Source organism: Petromyzon marinus, chromosome 6 (assembly GCF_048934315.1).
Source record: "Petromyzon marinus isolate PM22_M1 ecotype Great Lakes invasive population chromosome 6, UKy_Petmar_22M1.pri1.0, whole genome shotgun sequence".
In the NCBI taxonomy this organism is placed as follows: Eukaryota; Metazoa; Chordata; class Hyperoartia; order Petromyzontiformes; family Petromyzontidae; genus Petromyzon; species Petromyzon marinus.
In genome coordinates this window covers 14,172,063-14,196,502 of record NC_133672.1, presented here as the reverse complement: position 1 = coordinate 14,196,502, position 24,440 = coordinate 14,172,063, and the positions used below count along the sequence as shown (strand labels likewise).

The 24,440-nt window shown below is 45.4% G+C and overlaps 3 protein-coding genes across 18 annotated transcripts in view; 1 reads left to right on the top strand and 2 right to left on the bottom strand.

Annotated features, from left to right (window-relative positions):
- LOC116939440 (MAP/microtubule affinity-regulating kinase 3-like) overlaps positions 1-6,475 on the bottom strand; it is a 46,634-nt gene extending 40,159 nt beyond the window's left edge. For 3 of the 12 annotated variants that reach the window (XM_032947783.2, XM_032947781.2, XM_032947784.2), the window contains exons 1-3: positions 4,971-6,475; positions 2,969-3,169; positions 2,438-2,503 (exon numbers count right to left, since the gene is read on the bottom strand). In XM_032947783.2, coding sequence (XP_032803674.1) covers positions 2,438-2,503; positions 2,969-3,169; positions 4,971-5,021 — 318 coding nt within the window. In that variant the 5' untranslated portion in view covers positions 5,022-6,475. The remainder of the gene's footprint in view (positions 1-2,437; positions 2,504-2,968; positions 3,170-4,970) is intronic. The other 9 variants (XM_032947788.2, XM_032947790.2, XM_032947789.2 and 6 more) reach the window with 7 other exon arrangements.
- A 2,521-nt stretch (positions 6,476-8,996) lies between these two features.
- On the bottom strand, positions 8,997-22,769 carry XRCC3 (X-ray repair cross complementing 3). 2 transcript variants are annotated; one of them, XM_032947799.2, is made up of 7 exons: positions 22,059-22,769; positions 19,234-19,371; positions 18,480-18,686; positions 16,582-16,736; positions 16,181-16,393; positions 15,486-15,532; positions 8,997-14,928 (listed from the first exon to the last, which is right to left on the bottom strand). In XM_032947799.2, the coding sequence occupies exons 1-7, from the start codon at positions 22,105-22,107 to the stop codon at positions 14,607-14,609; spliced, it is 1,131 nt and encodes a 376-aa protein (XP_032803690.1). In that variant the 5' UTR covers positions 22,108-22,769; the 3' UTR covers positions 8,997-14,606. The 2 variants fall into 2 exon arrangements, with proteins under 2 accessions (XP_032803690.1, XP_032803691.1); XM_032947800.2 differs by having other exon boundaries at positions 8,997-14,933; positions 22,059-22,767.
- Positions 22,770-22,856: 87 nt separating this feature from the next.
- Positions 22,857-24,440, top strand: part of RAB3GAP2 (RAB3 GTPase activating non-catalytic protein subunit 2) — a 39,617-nt gene continuing 38,033 nt past the window's right edge. For all 4 annotated transcript variants that reach the window (XM_032947795.2, XM_032947796.2, XM_032947794.2 and 1 more), the window contains exon 1: positions 22,857-23,659. In XM_032947795.2, coding sequence (XP_032803686.1) covers positions 23,563-23,659 — 97 coding nt within the window. In that variant the 5' untranslated portion in view covers positions 22,857-23,562. The remainder of the gene's footprint in view (positions 23,660-24,440) is intronic.

The window sequence follows — 24,440 nt, the reverse complement described above, 5'->3', positions numbered from 1 at the left end:
TGAAAGCACGTGTACTATGAAGATGGGGCTGTAACCAAACGTGTAGTGTGCTGCGAGTGGTCCACTTCAAGCAATCACACTCCTCTTCCCAATACCATCAAACACCACCAACCCTTTTCTCGCATTAATTTTCGACTTGGCATGGTTCAACACGCCATCACATAATGCTAGCCAACTGCAATTTGTACTTGTCCTCTTTCCAAAAGGAATTCATACATGTGTATATACAGTTGAGGTACATCCATCTAATTTTTATTGCATGGTTGACCTGCCTCAAAATAAGCACCCGATGCAATGCGTCAACAATAAATCTAGCGAGATGAAGTCAGCCAGAATAGGTGCTTGCTAACAGCACTTGCCCCACAACATTATAGCAGAAAAAATTGTCTTTTCATAGAGAGTTTACAAGCACACATCTGATTTACTCTGACCACGCCTTAGATTCTAAAATTAATGTTGAGGAATAATAATGCTCCACGTTACAATACCAGTGCCACAATACACACATCTGCAATACAGAGTATCTTGCAAATGTCAGTATTTTTTTTTTTACAAATAACAATTATTTCACCAACGCCACATTTTCTTCACAATAAAGTTAATATCTGAACTTGGTCGATTAAAGTAAGGTCTTTAAATAATCACAATTGTAAAAACATATACATGATGCTTGTAGTGACAATTAGAACACAGCAAAGTAAATATAAATAGATTATTTATAGATTATTTATATTTACAAGCATCCATTAAAATGTACCATAGAGGTTTTACATTCAATCCGAATTAAGTGCTAATTATTAACAAAGATTTTTCTATTTATTATGCCTATGTATACTGCATATAAAATAACATTTTTATTTTCAGAGTAGAATGTTTTTTTTTACAAAAACGGTGTCCTACAATCGTGCATATACGACACTTAAAACGACCGGCGAGACGCACTCCTTGTAACATCCTTAATTTGCATATGAATTTACAAGCACTGGACAGACATGTCGCATAACTAGACTTTTTCCGGCTTGGCAGCAATAAAGGAGCAGGGGGTAACCTTTCCCAAAGACCCCTGAAATGCATCTTTTATTGACGCTTTGCCTGAATTGAAAATTCATTCCGATTTGCAAAAGAAAACCAAAAACCTATTTTTGTCTAAACAAGTTTGGTCCAAGTAAGACAACACTTCTCTCTAACATTCACCAAGAGGCAGCGCATTCCGTAATGACCGAAGCAACCTCATTGCAAACACATTTTTAAAGAAAATGTTTAATCGGAAAGGATTCTATTGTGCGTATGACATTGTACATTTTTTTAATCCATTGTGTACAATAGGGAGAGGATGAAATTAAGTCCGAGAAGGCCCTGACAGTGGACTGCACGTTTTTTTTAGTCAATACTTCATGCAACTCTTTGGGTGTACGGTATTCATATAACAAAAAAACATTTAATCAGATGGCTGGCGATCAAAAGTGTGGTCAAAGATGATGGTAGAATTTCACCCGGTGGACATAATCACCTTGTATTTTACAGCAATTAATTATACATGCAAGGATGATGGAATGTGCTCATGCAAAAGGCACTAGGAAAATCTGGCAGAGACAAACGACCCGCATACAGTAATAATGTGAATGCCACATCGGCAGTAATCCTGCTTGCTATAAACGCCACGGCATGCCACAAAACTCTGAATGAGCACCACACCCAAACGTCTGGAGGATCGAGTTGAGACATCCCACAACACCCACTGTATTATGCCTTTAGTCTTGCCCACACTGAATCACCATGGAAACTCCACTACGCAATCAAAAAAGGTCACGGCTGATGTCAAGAAATAAAACATTCAAATCCCATCGGATGTCTTGCTCGTTTCCTTATTTCTCTTCTAAATAATCACTCGTCACCCAAATCACTCAGATGAATTCCTTCAATAAACAGTACGTGAGAATCCTCTTCCCTCACATTTTCTTTAATGAATACAACTGAACTGAAATCCTTTCGATCCATTCTCAAGGAATACTGTATACACAAACAGAATTGACAATTGCTTCTGCAGTTTGATTTAAAGCCACAACCTTACGTACACCTCCAAGTGTGTGCATTCCTAACCTCTATCATATTCCAGCACAATGACATCCAGATACGATTTGTATTTTGGGAACACTATGTAAAACTGAACTAACGTGTACTGTGTACGAAAACTGCACAGAGTTTATACGTATGAAACGAATGTAGCACTTACACTGGCCGGTGTGCAGGTACAGCTGCGCCCATTATTTCAATTACCAGTGACCCCAACTTGTTTGTCAGCTTACATCCATCCCTTCCCTTCGGCCCTGAAGTACCGGTAATCAACTTCAGAGCGCGTTGCTGAATGAACTTTAAGTGTTTGATCAGTCAAGCCAAAAGCAAGTTAATGTTAACCTTTAGAGCATCCAACACTTACATTCGTTCTTACCTTTTGTAAGCTTGATGGGTTCAGTTGTGTCTTGTCTATAATTTTAACTGCCACCTAAAAACGGGATATACATTATAAAAGCAATGATTCAAACTGAAAAAAGCTGTCGTTTGCAACATCTTGTGCTAAAAATTTTAAATTATGTTATCAAATAATATTCTACAGTAGTTAACATTAAAAAAACAGAAGCTTACACAAATAAAAAATATATATTATGTTTGTATGTCTGACTTATTCCAATACAATTGTGAATAATAATATAATCTATGTACACCCTATATGCACAGGAATGTTAAAAGGGAAAGTTTGGCTTGTACAGTATCACACCTGAAACGACTTAGACCGGCTACCGAATTATTGTCTTCACAAGCACGAAACGCGCACAATCTGACACAACGCGGATCTCAAGAACCCCTGTGCAAGCTAAGAGCCATAATTGGTCGCAGGCTCGATTTCAGGTGAAGGATATGTTGACAGCGACGCCGATTAAGCAAGAGCCCTTGGCTTGGTCATCGTTACCTCTCGGCCGGTCAGGGTGTGCCGCGCGAGCTTGACCTTGGCGAAGTTCCCCTTGCCGATGGTTTTGAGGAGCCGGTAGGTTCCAATATGCGCGTGCTCCACTTCTGCCACAGTGATGGAATTTCTACAACGGGCTCCACTGCTACGGCTGGGCTTGGTGACCACGGTTGTATCCGGAGCTCCATCTACTGCTGATGTATGCTAGAAATGGCAAAATATATGGGCTTTCAGTCATAAATAATTAATCACATCCTATTATAACTGCAACCCGTGGCATTGATTTTCACAAATCGGAATTTCAATAAAAACAGTGCTTTCGTTTCCAGGTTATGAACAAAATCTATGTTATGCTTTCAAGTGTTAACGAGTGTGCAAGCCATTAACATGTCAATTGCAAACCATTGGATATTGACACTTTGTTCAAGATACGTGAAATGCAGACAAATGTCATTTCACAAACAAGACAATAAACCAATCTATGCCATCAGGAGGCAGTCCTCAATGATTTACCCTTTAAAAAATGTCAACGCAGCACTGTTGTACGCAACGATGACAAAGGTCGAGGTCAGATTCACAACTTGACAAAGACCAATACACACATTGCATTGGCGTGCTATTGCCAACAAAAATGTGACAAGAAGCACATTCGACACAACAGGTGACGCAGGCCCTCGTCAGACAATACGAGGCAGTACACAATGAAAATTGTTAACGCGTGGTACCCAACTCACAGTGGGGGGGGGGGGGGGGCTTACGACACAGGACCATGCCATAGAACTGCTTTGGTCCGGCCCGTCAAACAACTCAATGGGGCCATTCGTCCTTGCTCTGGCACCCTCTGGGTCATCCTACCGCACATCCTACCATTATTCTTCTACGACAATGCGGACGGTGGTGTTGTGGATGGGGGGTGTAATAGGGTGGTTTACACAGCATGGTCACGTCGCCCAAAACTTTAGTCCTAACAATGCTACCAAGCCAAAAACTTGAGCCACTGCCTCCCCCAGAGGCGTAGCCTAGTAGCTGAGCTTTGGAGGGGTGGTGGACACATTTCTACTCCCCCCACCCACCGGTACTACCACCAGTCATCAATGTACATTAGATACCATACGCTTTAGACCAGTCTCAAGTGTAACTGTGCGTAGATATCTCGTCTGCCACGAGTAACTGTTCGGCTAAACCTCGCGGGGTACGACCGATTGGGACATTAACAGTAGCGTCCCGTTTACGGTGTTGTAACAGTGCACGTGCGCGTGTGTCTATCGGCAGTTTAAATGGCCCTTACTTGAACTGCTCTGCGACCCCCCAATCCACCAGTGAAAAATCCAGGCTACGCCCCTGGGTTAAACATTTACCGCAATTGTTTCTGCACAAGGGGCCCAACCCACAACATCCAGAAGCAGAAATCACAGACGCAACAATGTACACATTGTATAAATGCACACGTAATATCAGACAATCCACTGCTGGATGAGGTCATTTCGGGGCCACGCTGTGCGGGCTGTTGGGGGTTACTTGACCATATTTCACCACGCTAGTCTGTGTGGGTTGAAGGCAGAGAGGCCATATACATGGAAGCACAGAAGTACAATACAATTGTTAATGCACTGCCCTCGGATACACACGAAGTGGACGCGCAGCCTAGAACAACCTGTTTGGCCACGGTGGTCGCTCATCCAGCAACTAACTACCCAGGCGCAAACCTGCCTCGGGTTGAAACCTCGACAGTACGTGTACATGGCATAACGCAGCATACCGTAGCATTAAACAATACAAGGAGCCGCATGGTGTACGGCACAGCGATAAGAGGCGGCGAGTGGGTTCAGCCGGGGCCGACCTCAAAAACGGCCTTCGCACGAAACAAGCCAACAGTGGCAACGACGACGGCCTCTATCTCGGACAAACGGGAGGCAAGCAAACGCGGGTTGTGCGAGCCGACGACAGTGGTGGTGGTGTTGGTGGCGTTTTAAAAAAAAAAGATCAGCGAGGACACAACACTTACGTTCTCCGTGTCGCGTTCATTCACGGTGGGTAATGGCGTTCTGGCAGACATCTTGAGTGTTTGTGTTGGGCCCTCTTGAAAGAGCTGCCACCGGTGACTAGGCCAGCAGCGGTGTGGGCTCTCAAGACGCCTCCTCACTCGCCTGCCACTTCGGGGTTTGCGTGCGTTAACCGTCTAGCAATACTGTTGTTATTTAACATGTGCGGATGTTGAAGAGGTGATTGAAAAAAAAATACAATTGCACCAATGTTAAGGTGGGTTGGTGCTGTTGGGTGTTAACTGTTTTGTATGCACACCCCCCCCCCCCCCCCAGGAAGAGTTTGCGAACAAATGTGTAAAAGAATGTCACGATAGTGATCGGGATAAAAAAAAAGATTACAAACTTGGTGCAATTGTTTAACAATTGAAGGCTTCTAAATTAACAGTGAAACTAGAAACGTAGATTTAGAAAATATGCTGAAAACAGGTACAATTATTTCACAGGATAAAAAAAAAGTTCAATTTGCAAAAAAAAACGTGGTTTAATTGGGCAGAGAGTAAACTATACTATTATATACAAACCACTCTCAGTTTTAATATCGTTATTTAGTTACAGCGCAAGTACAGTTGCAAAACATTGTTTAAACCCACAATTCTTCTCCAATATAAATGGGAAAAAATAAATACCAAAATCGCTCGAGTAAAAACTAATTATAAAACACAGCCAATTATAGACCAAACAATGTTTTTTGTTTTACAAACAAACCCCCCCCCCCACCACCAAAGTAAAAACCTCTGAATAACGCTGATAACGACGCTTGTACTGGCGGGAGCCCCTCACGGCACCCCCATGAAGGCGGACAAAGTTGCGTCGGGGACGCCCAGAGCCTCGGGTCCCAGCAGCAGCAGCACAGCAGCACTCAGCCGTCAACTACCAAGTAGACGATGACGACTAAAAGACGAGGTGCAAATTGACGAGCGGATGAAGAGGTGATGACGACGACGACGCCGCCGCCTCTTCCCGGCGCCACTCCGCCGCGGCTGGGCCACTCGGACGCGGCTCCCGGGCGCCACAGCAACGGAGTCGGCACTCACTTCCCCACTCCCCCCCCTTTGACACCCCCTCACGCTTTCACAAAACTCTAAATAATTTTCACTGCGCTCAAAAACAACACACGAAAGCCAACGGGGCGAACGCCCCGCCGCCGCGGTGGGGAGGAGGGGGGGGGGTCTTTCGACTTGTTCACTTGGTGGGGTCCGCCGTTTAAATCGCTGGAGGAATTATTGCACCGGGTCACGGGCGCGGCATAATTCGCCTCCTCGGCGCGTGCGCGGCAAAAAGCTCGACGCGCGCGCACGCAACGCGAGCGCGGCGTGGGTTTTTTTTTCCCGCCTCGGTTGGCGGCGGCAGCGGCAGCGGCGGCGATGCGGTCCGTGCTTCGGCTCGCTCAGTCGCTCGCTCCCCAAACCCCCGACCGAGACTCTTCCTCCCCCCCTCCTCCTCCTCCCTTTGCCACCTCTCTCCTTCTTCCACACAGCGGCGGAGGGATATTTGCGAGGGTGGCCGCGCGCGCGCGCACTCGCTCGCTCGCTGTGCCCCGCCCCTCTCACTCGGTCTGCCCCGCCCCCCCCTCACTCGCTCTGCCACCCCCCCTCTCGCTCTGCCACCCCCCCTCACTCGCTCTACCCCGCCCTCACTCGGTCTGCCCCGCCCCCCCTCACTCGCTCTGCCCCGCCCTCATTCGGTCTGCCCCGCCCCCCCTCACTCGCTCTACCCCGCTCCCCCTCACTCGCTCTGCCCCCCCCTCACTCGGTCTGCCCCGCTCCCCCTCACTCGCTCTGCCCCCCCTCTCGCTCTGCCCCCCACCCCCTTTCTCGCTCTGCCGGACCCCCTCTCTCGCTCTGCCCCCCTCTCTCGATCTGCCCCCCCCATTCCCTCTCTCGCTCTGCCCGCCCCCACCCCCTCTCTCGCCCTGCCCCCCCCTCTCAGTCACACAGTTACTCTAAGATGTTTTTCTTGTTCGTGTTTTTGTTTTTTTGTTTGTTGTGGTTGCACCCGATTCAAGAGCCGAATGGCTCACAAGGCTATACCAAAATAAAAAAAAACTCTCTCGCCCCCCCCCACCTCCTCTCTCGCCCCCCCTCTCCCTCTGTCTCCGCACCCTCCCACAAACGACTACGTAAATAATTAAACAAACAGCGGCGCGGCGGGTTTAGTGACGTCATGCGCGAGCTCTTTTCCCCTCCTCCCTCTCCACCGCGCCCGTGCCTCTCTCCTCCCCCCCCCCATTGGCTCAAAGTGGAAAAGTCGGCGGGGGCTCCGTGGTTGGCCACACCTCAAGGGGCGAAGTTTATGCAAAACAGGTGTAAAGGCGGGGCTGGGTAAGGTGGACGGGGGTTAGGGGATTTTTTAAAAACCTCGCCCTGGAGGTGGTGTACCCATGACCCAGCCCACTGACAACACCCGCGTCCTCGCTCACCATTGGTGGAGCCGCTGCCCTCTGACCAATAACCATGGAGACTCAAGTTTCGCCCTGTTTTTTAAGCTTTTCTTCCAGATTTGCTTTTTTTTCCCGCTCCCAGCCTTTGCTTCTCGCTTGCTAACATTCACTTTCAAACATCTCGCGGAAAGGTGTACAAAATGCACTCGGCCATTGTGCGTTACGAAAAAGCCATCAGCTTTTGCTGATGGCTTGCAGTGTTCCTCTTGTGTTAGGGTCACCATCAAAATAAATTGAGCGAATGTGACCAATTGACGGGCAGCACTGAGGTGTTTTTCCCCCTTGCTTCCAGATTTCAATGCACGGTACTTAAACCCTGCTTCTTGCTTCAACCTCGAAGTTTGCGTCTTGTTTTTACTTACATATTTACATTTGCTTCACTTAAATTACTGTTTCCTGCCTCCAGATTCAAAGTTAGATTTTTGCTTCCAGTTTTCCACTTCTTAAAGTTTCCACATGCGGAAACCGAATGAATGTTTATTTTAAATGTGAAACCAGTTTACAGATTTGTGCACTTTCCGGATAAGAAATATGCGGAATGCAAGTGTAGTGTCGTCTGTGTGGGTGGCGTGCATCGCACACACACACTCAGTCCGAGACGAGGTGGTCGCAGGAGGCACTGTCCTCCCCTTTTATTGTTGTTGGGTTCACGACACCACTCGGGCCCCCCTCTCCATCACGACCACACTGCCGCACGACCCGTCCCAGACACGACCCTGCGCACGTTGCACCATCGGCGTCGACCGAGACAGTCAACTACTGTCCGGCTGCGCAATGCCCGGGCGAAGGCGGTGACAACGACAGCGACAAGTCAAAATCTTGACTTAAAGCTTTCGTGACTGCAGGAATTCATATTATTTGGGTCTTTCGGTAAAGTTACGTGGATAGGTTCAAAGAAAATAAAAAAAACTACGATGTTTCGATCGCAACATGAGCGGTCGTCATCAGGTGGAGAAGAAAGAGGGGTTAGCCTCGAAAGGCAAACTGTTTATAAAGGTTTAAATGGGCGTAGCCCACGTGTCAGAATGTAGTGGGTGGGGCACAAGGGCCCTGAGCAACATGGGTGGAGGAGCTTATGTTAATGTCAGAGATTAAAAACGGTAGGCTGCTACATGTAGTTGTAGTCAATGTTTTCATGGAAAAATATGAGACAGACGCCATCCAGGCATCCACTCTACGTCCATTCTTGTGGAAGAGGTACGTAGATGATACGTTCGTCATCTGGCCACATGGCCGACCAGCTCTGAACCAATTCCTCAACCACATCAATTCCATACATCCAGCCATCAAATTCACCATGAAGGTGGAAAAGGATGGCAAGCTACCATTCTTGGATGTTTTAATCGAAAAGAGACCAAAAGGCTCAATGGGCCACTCTGTCTACAGGAAAGCCACCCATACAGATGCCTTACCTAAAACCTGACTCACACCACCATCCATCCCAGAAGAATTCCCTCATCAAAATTCTACATCATAGAACTCGATGTATTTCCGACCTAGCCGGTGAACTGGAACATATGTAGTGAGTCCAACTGAGTCGCAGACGTTATCTTAGGAGCAACACTTTATTTACACAACGGTATGTAACAAAACACAATCTACACTCGGGTCTCATATGCCCATCTAACCACGCTATGGCAGAACTAGACACGGTTCGCTATCTCGGTCCGGACCACAAGCTGGGTCCCCGACCGCGTGGCTAGAGGCTTCTTCTTCCCGACGTGGATCTTCTTCACACCAGCACACGAAAGACCTCGAGCTCCTCACGGGGCCCTCGTTATATACCCCCGGGCTGGGGCTGGCTCCGCCCTTCGCCCCGCCCACCTCCCAGGTCTCTCGAGCTCCTTCTCAAAGGTTCCCGAGAGCTCTTTTGGACGTGACCACCGCGCGGCCCCCGTCCACCGGTGGCCCCCCTCCAATATCATCTGGTCACGTGTCAGCAGGTCAACCAGCGTATCGTGCCCCAACGTAACCCTGGCTGGCTGACGCTCCCTCACCGGGATCCCGCACCGCACACTGCTCACGGTGCCTCCGCGCTAACCAGCGCTCACCCAAGCCCCGCTAGGACTGGTAGGAACTACATCCCATAACCCGGGCTGCCCATAATGACAACACATTACCCGCCGTGGCTTCGTAAGCCCCGCACCATACAGTGACAAGCACAGTCACTACACACGTACACCAAGCTCTCAAGACGAATGGATATTCATACTACACAATCCGTCAAGCTATCACCCCAACAGTTGGGAAAGAACCATCTGAGGACCCAATCAAAACCATCACCTTGCCATACATAGTAGGGGTCACCAAAAATATTTCCAAAATCATGAGCAAACAAGATCCAGGTTCGATTAAACACAGTACATAAAATTTGTGATCTGATTTAATCTGTGGAGGATGTGATCCCTGACATGCAATACCCCGGCGTCTATCAACAATCAGCGCTATGTCACTACACAAGTAACCAGCAACAAGAATCTGGTTCCTTGCTCGGCTCAAATATTTTGGTTGCTTTGACAAACCAGTTTGGTTTTCGTTTGCGTCACGTTTCAGTAAATTTTCTCCCAGTCTTCGCTTTGCGTGTCTTTCAGTTCTCTTTTGCCAGGACACCCCCCAGACCTACTCGTTGATTCATTTCATTTCGCAATGTGTACTAATTACGTACACTTGGCTTTTGAGTCAATTGACAGATGTGATTCAAAGCAAAGTGACATTTACAAATAATGAGACTAAAATAAGAACCATGCAACGAATTAACAAAATACACAAATTAGAGACATTTGTTCAGAAAAGTGGGCTTGAGCAGGACATATCATGCCTAGAAGGGGTTGATGGCCATGAAAGAGGTTGGTGACATGCCCAAGAGAATGCACCCAAAACGATGACCCTGCCAAGATGGAATCATTACATCAGTTCGTGTGCAGGAGCGAGGCGGATTGTGGCATATGAAGACCCTGAGAGATGACAACAGAGTGGGGAGACCTTCAACCAGCAATTGACAGATCATGGCTGTTGACAATGATGAAACTATAGCAGAGCTGTAAAAAAATAAACACAATTTTAAATTAAGTACAAATTAACATTCAGACTCATTTTGAAATGGTGTTTTCTGTACTTCAAAAACACTTACGTTCATATTGTTACATTTGTGATTGTAATAACTTGCTAAAACTGTCTGGGGTGAATTTTATTCAGTGTAATACACTGAATAGTCATTATAATTGCACTTAAGAGAAAGTCAATTTTATAATGATTTTTTGTAACATGACATTTGCTCTCTGATGCTTTCTCAACCGTGCTTTTTCAGCCTATTTCCAGCTTTAATGTACATTCGTCCAAAGGTAGGTTTAACATTTATGATGGGATAAGAGCCCCCTGGAGACAAAAGTTTTTTTTTTATAAGAACAAAGAATATAAATTCCAAAAATAAATGTCAATAATCCAACATCACAGCAGCTGTTTGCACGAACATATATCCAGCAGCAACACAAGCAGATTCTCAGACATGATTAAAGGATATACTGGTTTGAAAGATAACCCCAACTGCCACTAAACATAGCTTTTAATCAGCCCTTGAAAATGTTTTCACGTAAATATACTATTTTTATGTTTTCAGACGATAGTTGTCTTTCAATTTGTACAGACTAAAGAGTAATATAATTCTCAAACAGTACTCCGCAAGCGAATATTAAACCAAGTTTTCTTATTCATATTCTTTGGGTCTTTCGGTAAAGTCACGTAGATAGGCCCAAAAAAAACAATTACAAAAAACTACATTTCGATCGCAACACAAGTGGTCGTCATCAGGAAAAGGGGGGTTAGCTTCTAAAGGCAAACTGTTTATAAAGGTTTGAAATAGGCGTAGGCCAAATGTCAGCAGCCAATGTTAATGTAAGTGGTGGGCAGCGACTGTGGCGGTGGTGGGTTCTCTACCAAAGGGCCGCCAGGCAAAAACTAGCATGCCAATGTCAGATCGCCGAGCATCCTCCACGGCGAACGCACCGAAGTGGCTGTGTTAGTGTGAGTAATTTAATGTGTTAATGTAAAAAAAATCAGAGCCGAAAATAACAACTAACATCAGAAGGTGGTAGGATGGGAACATCATAGCCAGTTATGACTTAAACTGGTTAATCACGTTCTTCCAATGATTGCTCAGTTTGTACCCATCTTCTCGGTTGAAATTGTGTCTGTCTATATATGGATGGCTTCATAAACGAATGTTTGTTGATAGCCAGTGGGTTTGCAAAGTACCTTCGTCTTAGAGAAATCAAATTCGTGAGCCCACCTTATTAAAACAATGATCAGCCACGACTGAAGTATTGGTCCTACCGTGTTCCAGATCTGCCTTATGTTCACGAACATGGTCCAAGACATGTCGCTTATTTTCCCCAATGTAACTACTGACACAGACACAGCTTAGTTGGTAGACGCCAGGGTATTGCATGTCAGGGATCACATCCTCCACAGATTAAATCAGATCACAAATTTTATGTACTGTGTTTAATCGAACCTGGATGTTGTTTGCTCATGATTTTGGAAATATTTTTGGTGACCCCTACTATGTATGGCAAGGTGATGGTTTTGATTGGGTCCTCAGATGCTTCTTTCCCAACTGTTGGGGTGATAGCTTGACGGATTGTGTAGTATGAATATCCATTCATCTTGAGAGCTTGGTGTACGTGTTCCAGTTCATTGGCTAGGTGATGGTCGGAAATACATTAAGCTCTATGGTGTAGAGTTTTGATGAGGGAATTCTTCTGGGATGGGTGGTGGGAGTCAGGTTTTCTTATAAAGCATTGCTTGTAATTTATAATTTGTGCATACGAAAACAATGTTTTAGATTAAAATTCCAGCCCTTTTGGCAGGTCCCCCCCACATCACATCACAGGCCTGTCTTAAACTGTTCAAAACATTCCCAGCTCAAGCTGCCACCGCCCGGGCATTGCGTGATATTTTTCTCCACGAGCTTTCCAGTAAAATACTGCTTGCCAATGATGCATGAGTGTATAATTACATTATTTAATTTTGAAGTTACAAGAAGGAATTTAAAGTTCACCAAGGGGGTTTAAACAAACCATAACATTATCATGAAAATGTATGCCTAATCTTAAGCTTAAAACTTCTAAGTTGCACTATAAAACGTGGGACGATTATTTGTCTTGGAGGTACAATTCTCTGCAGTGTTAGCACACAGCATACACAATACATTACCGTGTCATTACTACACTTAACAGATTCACCCACGTGGAGGCCAGGGGTTAGGGCTATGAAGCTATTAATATACGACATACAGCCCAAAACGTTCACACTGCATGGGTGAATGTAGTAATTTAATACGCTTATCCCCCCCATCACCGCCGAAGTGCACTTGTGATATTTTCTCTACTGTGCTATGGATTACACCGAGACAAAAATAGTGTATAGATCAAATAGAGACATTGTAATAACCCTTGAAATGTATTGGATAGGACACATTACGATAATGATGGCCAATGGAAGAGACTAGTGAACGAATGACACTGCAAAGATGGAAGTTAAGAAACAGGTTCATGTGTAGAAGCGAGATAGATTGTGGCATGGAACCATGAGATGGCAACAGCGCATTGATAGTGCTTTATAATGATATTATAAGGTATATTATAAGGCACTGACAGTCTGAATAGGCGCTTTGATATGTTCACAGTAAAAGGGTAGTAACGAATCTAAGAATAAGGTTCTATAATATTGATGTGACAAAACAGCAAGATAAATAAAGCTACCTGCTAAATGATTGATTGTAGTGTGAATAAGGGCCCATGAGCTCATGTTCTGGTCACATACAGCCAACACAATAAAACACAGCATGTGTACATTTCAAACAATCTCTTCTTTGTCACACCTATAGAAAGAATGTGCTACAATAAGTAGAATAAGTATCTTTTGTTTGTTCAATATGGTTCTGTAACTGGCACTGTTTGCAAATGCTATGTATACACATTTAATCAGATTTAACAATTTAACAGCATTGTTTGCTTAGTGGGTACGAAATAGATTTAAATTAGTCATCCAATGCTATTATTTTACAAAAACCCTACTCCAAATTTGTACAATGAAATCGTGTAAGTGAAACACCAGCCACTATAAGACTATTAAATGAAATATTTCCCGCAAAGACCATTATAAAATGACACATTGGAAAATTATCTGCTTTGCCAATGATCATATGGATGGTATCAGAATCTGTAAATACATTTCAATTGCGAATTTGCAAGGTGTCTTTGGCTTAAGCCGGTCAGTGTGTATGTGGGCAATTTACTGTTCACTCTGACACGCATGATGAGGAGTGGCATAATCGTGATGTATAGCAGTTTTCAAACATGAACTATATTTGGAAACACAGGCATTGGGAGGATCAGGTTTGCTTGTAAGACAATTAACGCAAGCCAAAATGATCGTTCAAGGCTGAACTTAGTTACAGTATTTTGTTTCTTTAATTATGCGAATACAATAGAATCCTTGAAATAATATTAACATGACAATATAATTACAGTATTTAACAAATGTAGTCCAGTTATATTATAGATTTTTTTTTTAAACCATCCTTAACATTTTACATAATGGAGCAAAAATATAGCTACAGCACAAAGTTCTCCAGCCAATATTTGTGGAACTGGACATTATTTTCTTCAAATATTTTCCATTATTATGAGATGCTCCACATGTCACGTGTTGACAAAAATGTAAATTAAACCACGTGGTGCACAAAAATGTTATTTTTTAATCTGAAAAAAATGTTAACAGAATACCAGCAATATAAATGCTCTTTACTCTAGTCTCAACTCTTTTTCAAGAGAGTCCTGCATTGGGATGTTTGACCAATTCCATGTAAGGGTTTTTTGGAATGTGGGAGGAAATATAAGGGGGACTTAACCAGATAAAACCGAGACATGTGAGGGGACATCATTTAAAGCTCTGCAGAAATATATTTTTTTATATTTTTTTACTTCCTAAGTCTGCAACTGATATTTTGAGGCAGTATTCCCCATTAAAGTACAAACCAAGCTCCACTTGGCTTAGCTTGAAGCTCTGAGATGGGTTGGATTAAGGTTGATTTGATTGTAGGCTGCGAAGACCAAAACACTGAGCAGCTTATCGGTTTCAACTATTTGCTTCCATTTTAACTCAAGTGCATTTTGATCCAACGACTCGTGTGGGTGGCGAGCGACAGCTGTGGCGCTACTCGAGACCCACAACCCCGTGCGTGGTGACTGCATAGCGGCAAGACGACTGGGGGAGGTGTGGCGCGAACACGAGCTCCATGGTGCGAACGACATCCGGCTGTTGGGTCACGTCTCGGTTGTGAGCGTGTGTGCCCGTGGGGGCGTCTGCTGCTCGCCACGTGCCAGCACCGGTGGGTGCTGTGCCCTCTGCGTGGCCCCGGCTCACCATTATCCGCATGAGCAGCATGTTGGCCCAGGTGATGCCCAGTGCAGGGATAACTTTACTGCAACACACACGAGCCAACTGGTTACACCGCATTGCCAAGCAGGGGTTGCTAAGCACGTGGGGACATATCGATTAATTGATTCAGATCAATTCTTGTGCGCAAGATACATTCATCAAATTAGACATGTGAGAACTACGAACATTTTTGGCTAAATATATGCAAACGATTTGCTAATTCTACGTTGAAGTCAATTGTATGCATACAACTGCACAAATCAGCAAACAAATTTGACAATTCATATATGGTAAAAAATACGAAATAACAATATTGTGGAATTCATTGAATTGCTAGTGGGTAAGGGGGGGGGCAGTGCCCTATTATGGTGCCTAATTGTTACAAGATAATTACCATTTTTCTCTTATTACTTATGGGCTAATTTTGGAATAAAGCACAAATAGGATTTTCCTTGGCTGTACCCTTCCAGCAATGTTTCAAACAATGTTGACATATATGTATGGGGTCAAGACTTTTAATAACACTGTGATGTTCACATTTGGTGTTAAAGATCATTCACAATCGACAGTAAAATAAATGGCAAAACTCCATCACCTCTGTGCACCTGATCCATGGTCTTGGCCAGAAACATTTCCAGTAACCTGCAAAAACACATCTATTACTATTATTGCAGTAAAAAAAGAGTTCATGTTCCCTGCAGAATTCACACATGTTTACTGCCATTCATTCAGGTAGTGGTTTTCAAAATCCTCCAGGACTCGCCTCCACATATCTCTGCACTGTGACCTCACTCTATGTCCAGCCACACCTCCTTCAACCTCGCACTTGTGACCGAGGCTGTCTGTCAACTTCCATACCATGGCAGGTTGATCCTGCTCTGTAACTGCCCCGAGTATCTGATGTCCTTCCAATGGCCGTCTGCACTCCAAACCCTTCCCCTGTTCAAGCTCAAAGACCCTTCTTTAATCCTTTGCCAACATCTCTCTCCAGAAAGTATCTTCATCTGCTTATTTACCATACTTAAATATAATTTGCATTTCATCTCCTTACCACCTCCCAAAGAAAACAGGTAGGTTTTCAGAGCGACTTGTAATCCGAGTTTGGTCTTCTGGGATAGGTCACATTTAATATTTCTTCACTCAAGCTTTCACTTCTCAGGTCTTCTTCAGGAGCTGAAGATGTCCACAGTATTACATAGCGATAGCTTAAGAGAAGAAAATTATTTCCCAACCCGGAAGATTGCACTTGGGAGTGTTGTGTTGTTGTGTCATGACATAACGGCAGCTGACCTGGTTGACACAGATGACGGGCGCAGAGTACGTGTTGCTCAACTCGTGCAACTGAGCACCGAATTTTCGCAGCTGCTGCGCCCGGGCCACGGCCTCATGCACGGAGAACTCGGAGCGGAACAACGCCGCGATCGAGTCCACGACGATCAGCCGCACGACACCACGGGACAGCAGCACCGGCAGGCGGCGGGTGATGCAAGTGTACAAGGAGGCCTTCCGCAACCCCACCATGGCAGATTTTAAAAATGAGAAATAAGAGATAATTAGATAAGACTTTCGATTCAGAAATGCATTTAATTTTTAAAGCACATTTAGATGAATGCTTTGGTTTCATGTTTATTGTTCCAAATTTGTCCGTGTCAGTTTCCATTCTGAGGAGGTTGTGGTTGCCCTCTACTCACAACATCTGCTGCGTGCTCAATGTAAATGTTCTCCCCGAAGGAGATCTTTGCAAGAACATCTGGCGGAACGTCCTCTCTCATTTTGGCCTGAGCTTGGATCATTTGGCAGAGGCGCTTATTGGGAAATGCATCTTCGGTGCACACGTACACAGCCCCTGTGACAGAACAAATCAGCCTCGGTTTATATATGGGGGTGGGGGGGGGAAGTTTGCCAGAAAAAAACTTAGCTCAGTTGCAGTGAAAATATAACAAGAGCAGTAACACGGCATCAATACGCGCGAATCTCACACCGAGTCGGATGGTTAAGGCTCTTATACAAAATGAAGGTGGAGAAAAGGAAGCATAAGGCCAAATTTAGACACGAGACAATATAAGTTTACCTTGGTGGTAACGAAACAATGAAAATTAAGTAGTTTAAGAGACGAGGTTTAATTTAGGCGCCACATAATTTCACAAATATCAGTCAGTATGGTCCGTCAAATATAGTTATAATTAGCGTTTGGAATTGCTCAGATTACATCGACGTGCAAATTTCGAAGTGAACATTTTACATATTTCCTCCCACATCTGAAATGAACACACACTGTTTTCTGCTATCTCTCAATTTTTTTATTATGAACTACACCTTAGTGAATTTGAAATAATGCTAACATTTAAGCACTAATTCCAATCAAATGAACATACACAATACACGTGGTCAAGTATTGATATGTAGTTTACATGTTAATGGCAAATTTTTGTTAATCAGTGAAGAATGTATTATGTGGGGGCAGGGGAGGTTACGTGAGAAGTGATTTTTTATACAGCAACACCGACTGACATGGATCTATTCTGGACCAAAGTGTTACCCGCTCAAACAAGTGATTAATTCTGAATGTCATCCGAAGCACGGAGAAACAATGGGTGAGCAGACATTGACATGATATAACTTCCAGTGAAACAACTCTGATAGAATAAGCGCATGACCAGGGCTGGCGCATTGAATCGGACACAATATAATTGTCTCCGATTGGGCTTCGTATGTATGCATGTTGAACTTCTTTCGCCCCGATTGTAGCCAACCGTGCTAATCGGAGGTGCGGGGGAAGGATAACAAGAGAGAAATAGAAATAACTTTAATCGTTCTGATAGCTATAGGCTTAGCGCGGCTTGGAAGCGTATTATTAAATAATACATATTACAATTCCTTATAGGGGAAACACATTAATTAACGGATTACTAATGTAGCATATAATCACAATAACACACATTACAACTAATTACTAATCTACAACTCATTACTAATCATAACCATTGACTGATTACCAATCGATTATATAATTACAATACCCCCCTCCACCTCAAATCACTGCACCTGAAATGAGTTAAATGATGATGTAACCCTGCTGCTCTATTTAAGACCGAGAGCAAGTGAGGGCTTTACCATTCTGGCGAATTGCCCGATGATGCTGGATGTAATTACCAGCGAAACATCGTATTCAAACTGTAAATTTTGTGGATTCACTCTTCAACACATCGGTGGGCTAAAGTAGTTAACTAATTGTCTTTTGTCAACATGACACTTTTTTTGCTGATTGGCCGTGTCCGGTGTGGAGGGTTACGACACATTCATAAATAACGCGATCTAACCCAAAAACCTTTATTATGAATAATATTGGTCGCGAAAGCCTACGTGTTAAACTGAAGGATAACAAACTAAACACAAAAAAGCTGTTCTTGTGTCACTCAATAAATTGCAAAAGCACATAAGGTTACATTTATAAAGATAACAACGCGATGTGACAGCTCTTCTCTTGGCGACAGTCCCTCCGTTATCGGTCTGTAATATTCGCTGTGTGTGAACCGGGCTTAAGATGCCACCCGTCCCCAGACCCCGGAGCCCAATTTGAATGCGGCACCTGCTCCAAGTCCCCCGTACTCGCGCGGGTACTGCACGGTCAGGCTGAGCTGCATGCAGATCTGCGTCTTGCCCGTGGCACTTTCCCCGACCAGCTCGCTTACGCCGGGCACCGGGAAGCCTCCTTGGAGAAAGGCGTCCAGCACGGGGCAGCCCAGGCTCAGACGGACCCCCTGCCCCGGGCACTCTCCTCGCCACATCTGCAAAGCTGTCGGTGAAATTGGACAAGAGCACGCATGTGGTGTCCAAAAGACAGAATCTGAGAATTGAATGCCATCGATTCTCCACCACCACCATGAACGAATCTCATCCCTATTTCATGTTGATTTTTTAGTTAAGACTATGTAATGCTGTGCAATATTTTTTAACGTAACATTTTTCACATGATCCATTTTGGGAGCTGCTATCCTTCGTCAAAAATCACTGTGAGAATATTGTATTTTAAAACGTATAAAACACAATTGTATTGTATTTTCAAGTTGTACTGTGGAGGCAAGTGCTAAATTAGTTTTTTTTGTCGAGAGCAGTTATGGTCAATGAAGTGTGACTACAAAGAATTGGGAAGGAGCTATAAAGATAACACATTTTATATTTTTCAAATATTATGCAGCATAAGTATATAAAAGGTCCATTAATTTTCTCTGAAGCCTCTGAAAATGGTTTGGTAATGATTCTACTTTTTTACAGCATGGGAGCAAAAGGCTAAACGACTCCCATTCAGTTGCACTTATTTTACAAACAGGTTTGTTCATTACCTGTGACCGCAGGGCGGTTAAAGAGTGCAGTAGCAACAGCATGGTGCAGGTGTTTCACGTCCGTACTGGACAACTTCGTCATGCGCTCCAGGTCAGGTCCAGAAAGACAGATGACCTCTTTCAACGTGTAGATGTGCGCTGGACAGACAACAATTGCACAACAGGCACTCAATGTGTAACCTGCAAGCATCTTGCAATTGAGTTACTTTTGTAACGTAATCACGATCAACTGGGATCTTGCTGCTAAGCGACACCCACGGAAATTTTATTTTTTTATTTACTTCCTTTCTTTTTTCCAAATTCATGCTGGGTTCCTGTTAAAACCTGTTCAAAAGGAACACAACTCGCTGGGAGCCCAGTGGGAATTGGAGCCAGGATTTTTGGAAAGAGAAGCCGTGTTTCTGCAGCTTGTGGGCTCGGAGGGACTCTCTCCAGCCGACCTCATACAGAACACCACCCACACGCTTCCGTTCAGAAAGTTTTTTTTTAATGTGGTACATTGTTTCTAAAAACCATTATTAATCTTCCCGCACAAAAAGTAACATTCACCAATGTACTTATCTCTGCCACACGACACATTTGAATGGATTATGGTGTTTTACCATTCTCCCATAATCCACTCGGGGTCTAATGCCATCTCTGTGTAATGGGCTGGCTCGGACTCCCAGACACCTCTGAGTCCTTTGGCATCTCTCCCGATGCCACCTCAGGGCCCATACGTTCCCACAGACGATGGGGATTTGGGATTTTACCACAAACAACTAAGGCACATGGGCCAAAACAGCAGCGCACAAATGATCAAAAAGTGCGAGTCTTGCCAACTTCTTAATGGCATTGCAGCATGTTGTCATACACACGTGTGAGAACCAGTCGAAGCTGTTTGTAAAAGGATTTGTGATAAAGGTATTTATTGCTTTGTGTTGGTTAGTCACTTTTACGTGAAAATACACTACTCTATTATAGATTCCACTGCAGCCCCCATTTAGGATCGCACACAATGACATATACAAAACAGGCTGCCCCAGGCAAATTAATATCAGACTTCCTTCCACTCATTGGCAAATCAATGACTGTCGTGCAAGTAAGATTTCAGCCACGGGAAAGTAAACGGCGAAGGAGCACAATCTTACACCGTTTGTGGCCAAAACAGATTACGCAACACGTTTAAACAGCAATAAATTGTAGAATGTCGTTTAATTAGGCAGTTAAGAACCCACTGAGATGAACTCGTTTGAGGGTAGTTATTATGCCATGATAATGTACTTGCACTGTTTTAAGTTACACGATGACTCAATCTCGTAACGTTAGCTGTGTTTTAAAAAATCACTTTGAAGATGAGGGTACTTTACGAGGTGCAATACTGTAGAGTCCTTAGTCACAGTCCTTTATCCAGAAAAGTCTCGCATGAGTTACAGTTCTCATTCTGGGGAGGGTCCCGACTTCAAGTGTTTAGTCAACAATCATTTCAGTGCCAGATTATTTTTTGTCGTGACGAAGTAGTGTCCTCCGGAAGAAAAAAACCCCGCCCCGAGTGGGCATGAGGACGAATTAAAACCCAGACACAACCTCAGTGCTCTCGGCGTCTCACTCGGCTGTCTCGTTAAAACTTGTGGCTTTTTAAATTTAATAAAAACAAATCACACAACTCAGCCGAGTGCGAACAAAGTGCTCAACTGTTGAGCCCCAAAGCCCAAATCGCGGTCAGAAGTCCATAAAATCAGTACTAATGTGGGGGCAGCGAACAATGGTTATCTTGGTTCTGTATATTGCTGTGTATGTGCAGTGATAGTCATGTGTAACGTAGTACGGGGTACGCGTGTGGTGTGTTTGTGTATATAGTACTGCCATGCGTGTGGTAGTAAGATCTTGGGCAAGGTCCCATCGGTGAGCTCCTCCGGCAGGCAAGGCTGCGATGGCTGGGTCATGTAGCCCGCATGCCCAGCCACCGCATGCCGAAACAGCTTTTGTTCGGCTAGATCGAGGGGGCTAAACGGGCGCGGCACGGGCTAGAGAAGAGATGGAGTGATGTGGTACAGGAGGACGTGGAGCTGAGTGGACTTGCCGATGACTGGTACCAGCGGTGTCAAGATCGGCCTCTGTGGAGGAGGCTCGTGAAGGACGCTACTGGGCAGTTGGAGGCAGTCGCCCTCCAACAACAACGGAGGGCGGAGGAGCGACGCTCACAACGAGCGGAGCGCCGGGTGGCTAAAGCACAGCAGGTTGGCACAGTAGGGGGCACAGGTGGTGCATCAGCCACTCATCTCAGTCAGTCGACCCGTGGCACCTGCTGGGTCTGCCCCGTGACCCCCTGCCAGCGGGCGTTCGACACTTCACGTGGCCTCAAGGTGCACATGGCCTGGCACAAGCGTCGTGGTGATGTCACCACCACTTAGTGGCGAATGGCGGTTGTTGTTCGTGTGGAAATGATGTGTGGTAAAAAAGTGTTCTGTGGCCTCCCGCCAGCGGGCCTTGCGACACACTTCACGCGGCCTCAAAGTGCACTTAGCCTGGCACGAAGCGCCGCGTTCACGTCGCCGCAAGCTCGGTGGCGACCGTCGGCTTGTCGTTGCGATACCGTCCCAAGTCAGTGAACCCGCAGCGCCTGGGTCACCGTGACCTCTGGTCGGCAGCGAACCTTCCAAACTTCACGCGGCCTCCCCAGGTGCACCTAGCCTGGCGCACGAAGCGGCGGTGACGTCTCGTTGGCGAACCGCGGAGGCTGCTGTTGTTGTGGTCCCCTCGCGAACGTGGCGCGTTTGTGTAATGTGGCGCGGTTTTAAATAAACAATAAACCGGTTCGCGTTGAAGCGACTGCGTCGTCCTACCTCTCTTGAGCGCCGCCTGCACGCGCGGGTTGATGATCAGCTCCTCCATGGTCTCGACTGCGAAGCGCTCACAAACACAACGCGAACTCGCCTCTAAACCTACCCCCCCTACACCCCGGCGCACCGCACCTCACCTCACCTCGGATGAGCGCGGGCGGCTTTACGTACGGTGCGAAAGAAGTTCAGCATACTGTACATACATACTTGATGGTGCGACTCGCACGCACATTCGGATGAATGGCGATGGGTCGGGGAGGTAAGGGAGGCGAGGTTGTTACGCCAGGCTAAGTCGCGAGACAAATGCCGGCGAGAAGAGGCTCGAAGTTTGTTCGGACATGACCAGGATTTCCTCTTCATGACGGAGTTGTAGGACAATGAGGAGCAGCATCAGGGAACGAGGGAACTCCCCATTGAGCTAACGTTGCTCGAGAAGATAAACAGTCATTGCTGTTCAACGCGGCACCAATATATTTCCCTCACATTTACAAACTACGCGCTTTAACAATGACCTACGAACTTGGCAGAACGTATATATGTAAAACGTTAGACTGTACACTTTAAACGAATCGCAAGGCCCTCCGCCGCGAGATTTGGCGCCAAATTTTAAAACTTCCGCAACGCGTGACTCCGTTTCCAGCGACTGTCGACAATCGACGTCACGTTATTGCGTCTCGACAATTGACGTCACCTCCGAACACCACCATCACCACCCCCCGCGGCTCCCTTTCCGTTGGAGTGACGCAATCGAGCTTTTTTGTACCTCCGAACGCGAGGCTCGCGTGACGTCACCGCGCGGCGATGTGTCGTTCGACGTCACTGCAGGCTCCCGCCGGCCTGCCTGGGCCTCTTTGAGTGACGGGATACGCGGAGACGTATACATTCTTACACACGTACACAAGTGTGTACACACACACACTCGAGGTGTAACAACGCTCGAATACACACACACACCTTGCGTACGCTGACATAAACCCGCATTGTCACGTGCGCAAAGACACGTACGCCGGCATTCACGTACACACGTATACAGTAGCAGTGTACGCGTGTAGGTGTATGTTTTTGAGGCATACGCGCTCATACATAACGTTTACACGGAATCTACACTTTCACATACACAAAGACACACTCATATTGGCATACACGCGTACACGGACGTATACGTCGTACATGAGGTATACGCTGTCACACATACACTCTCATACGTAACAAAAACATACTCACGTTCACACGTAATCAGTCTCGCAGACAATTGCACGCACAAACAAGTTTACATATCCTGTCAGTACACATACACAGACATACACCTATGTACATACTGCATACACTCGGGTATACATGGTAATACTGCGCATACACATATAAGCAGCACACTTGTAGAGGTAAACAAATACACACGTACATATACGCACTGTACGCACACATATATAAAGACGAATATAATATATTTACATACACCGACGTTGCCACATCACCGGGGAGGAACATCCCTGGAGAAGAAGCGGCGATGTCTTGCTCCCTGAGCGAATTCTGTCAGTTCCAGGACATCTGCTCAGTGCGAGATCATCTCTTCCCACACCTCAAGCAGGAGACGAGGAAAAGAGGTTTGGACAGCGAACATTGTCTCAAATTTAAATGCCACCTATATTTGTGTGCGTGTGTATGTGAGTGGCTTTGGGTTTTTTGTGCTTTCAGGGTCCCTAATTCCTCTGTCCATGATCATTACGGACCTTTATGATGACGAGCAGGCCCTGGTAACGCTACCTGGCCGAGGATAGAAGCCATTCCCAGTGCACCTTGGAGTGGGACATGGATGTACTTTGGTCTCCTACACGATGTATACAAATGTTTGACCACGTAGTTCGAGAAGCCTTCCATGGGAATCTGCTACAGATACTATGGGAGTGTGATCGATGCTCAGGTACGGTTAATGTGTGGCTCATACCCTGGTAAATGCTTGCTATTGAGAAGTTGGAGACCCTGCTTCTGAACCTGAACCATGTAAAAAATAGGTGGGTCCCTTACCATCAGCCCCACCAAAACAAAACAACCTGCCCGGGTACTCTTGTTTTATTGAACACTCCACCTCCTCATCTCTCCATGAGTGCAGGAATGAAGTGGTTGTAGAGAGAGTGTGGAGGATTGCCTGTGCCTGAATTGTGCTCATGGCCAGCTCCAGTTTGGCAGGAGAGGTCTCACGCCAAATCGGTCAAGTGACGTTATCTTTTAATTACACCTACCTCATTCTATGTGGATACTGTCTGGCCTGGATTTATATCCAGCTCTGTCAGTTCCAAAAAAAACGGGTTACATCTTGTCTTTTGGTGAGATCCTAACCCCAGGTCACAGCTTGTTTATGTCAGATATTAAACCTAGGTCTCGTCA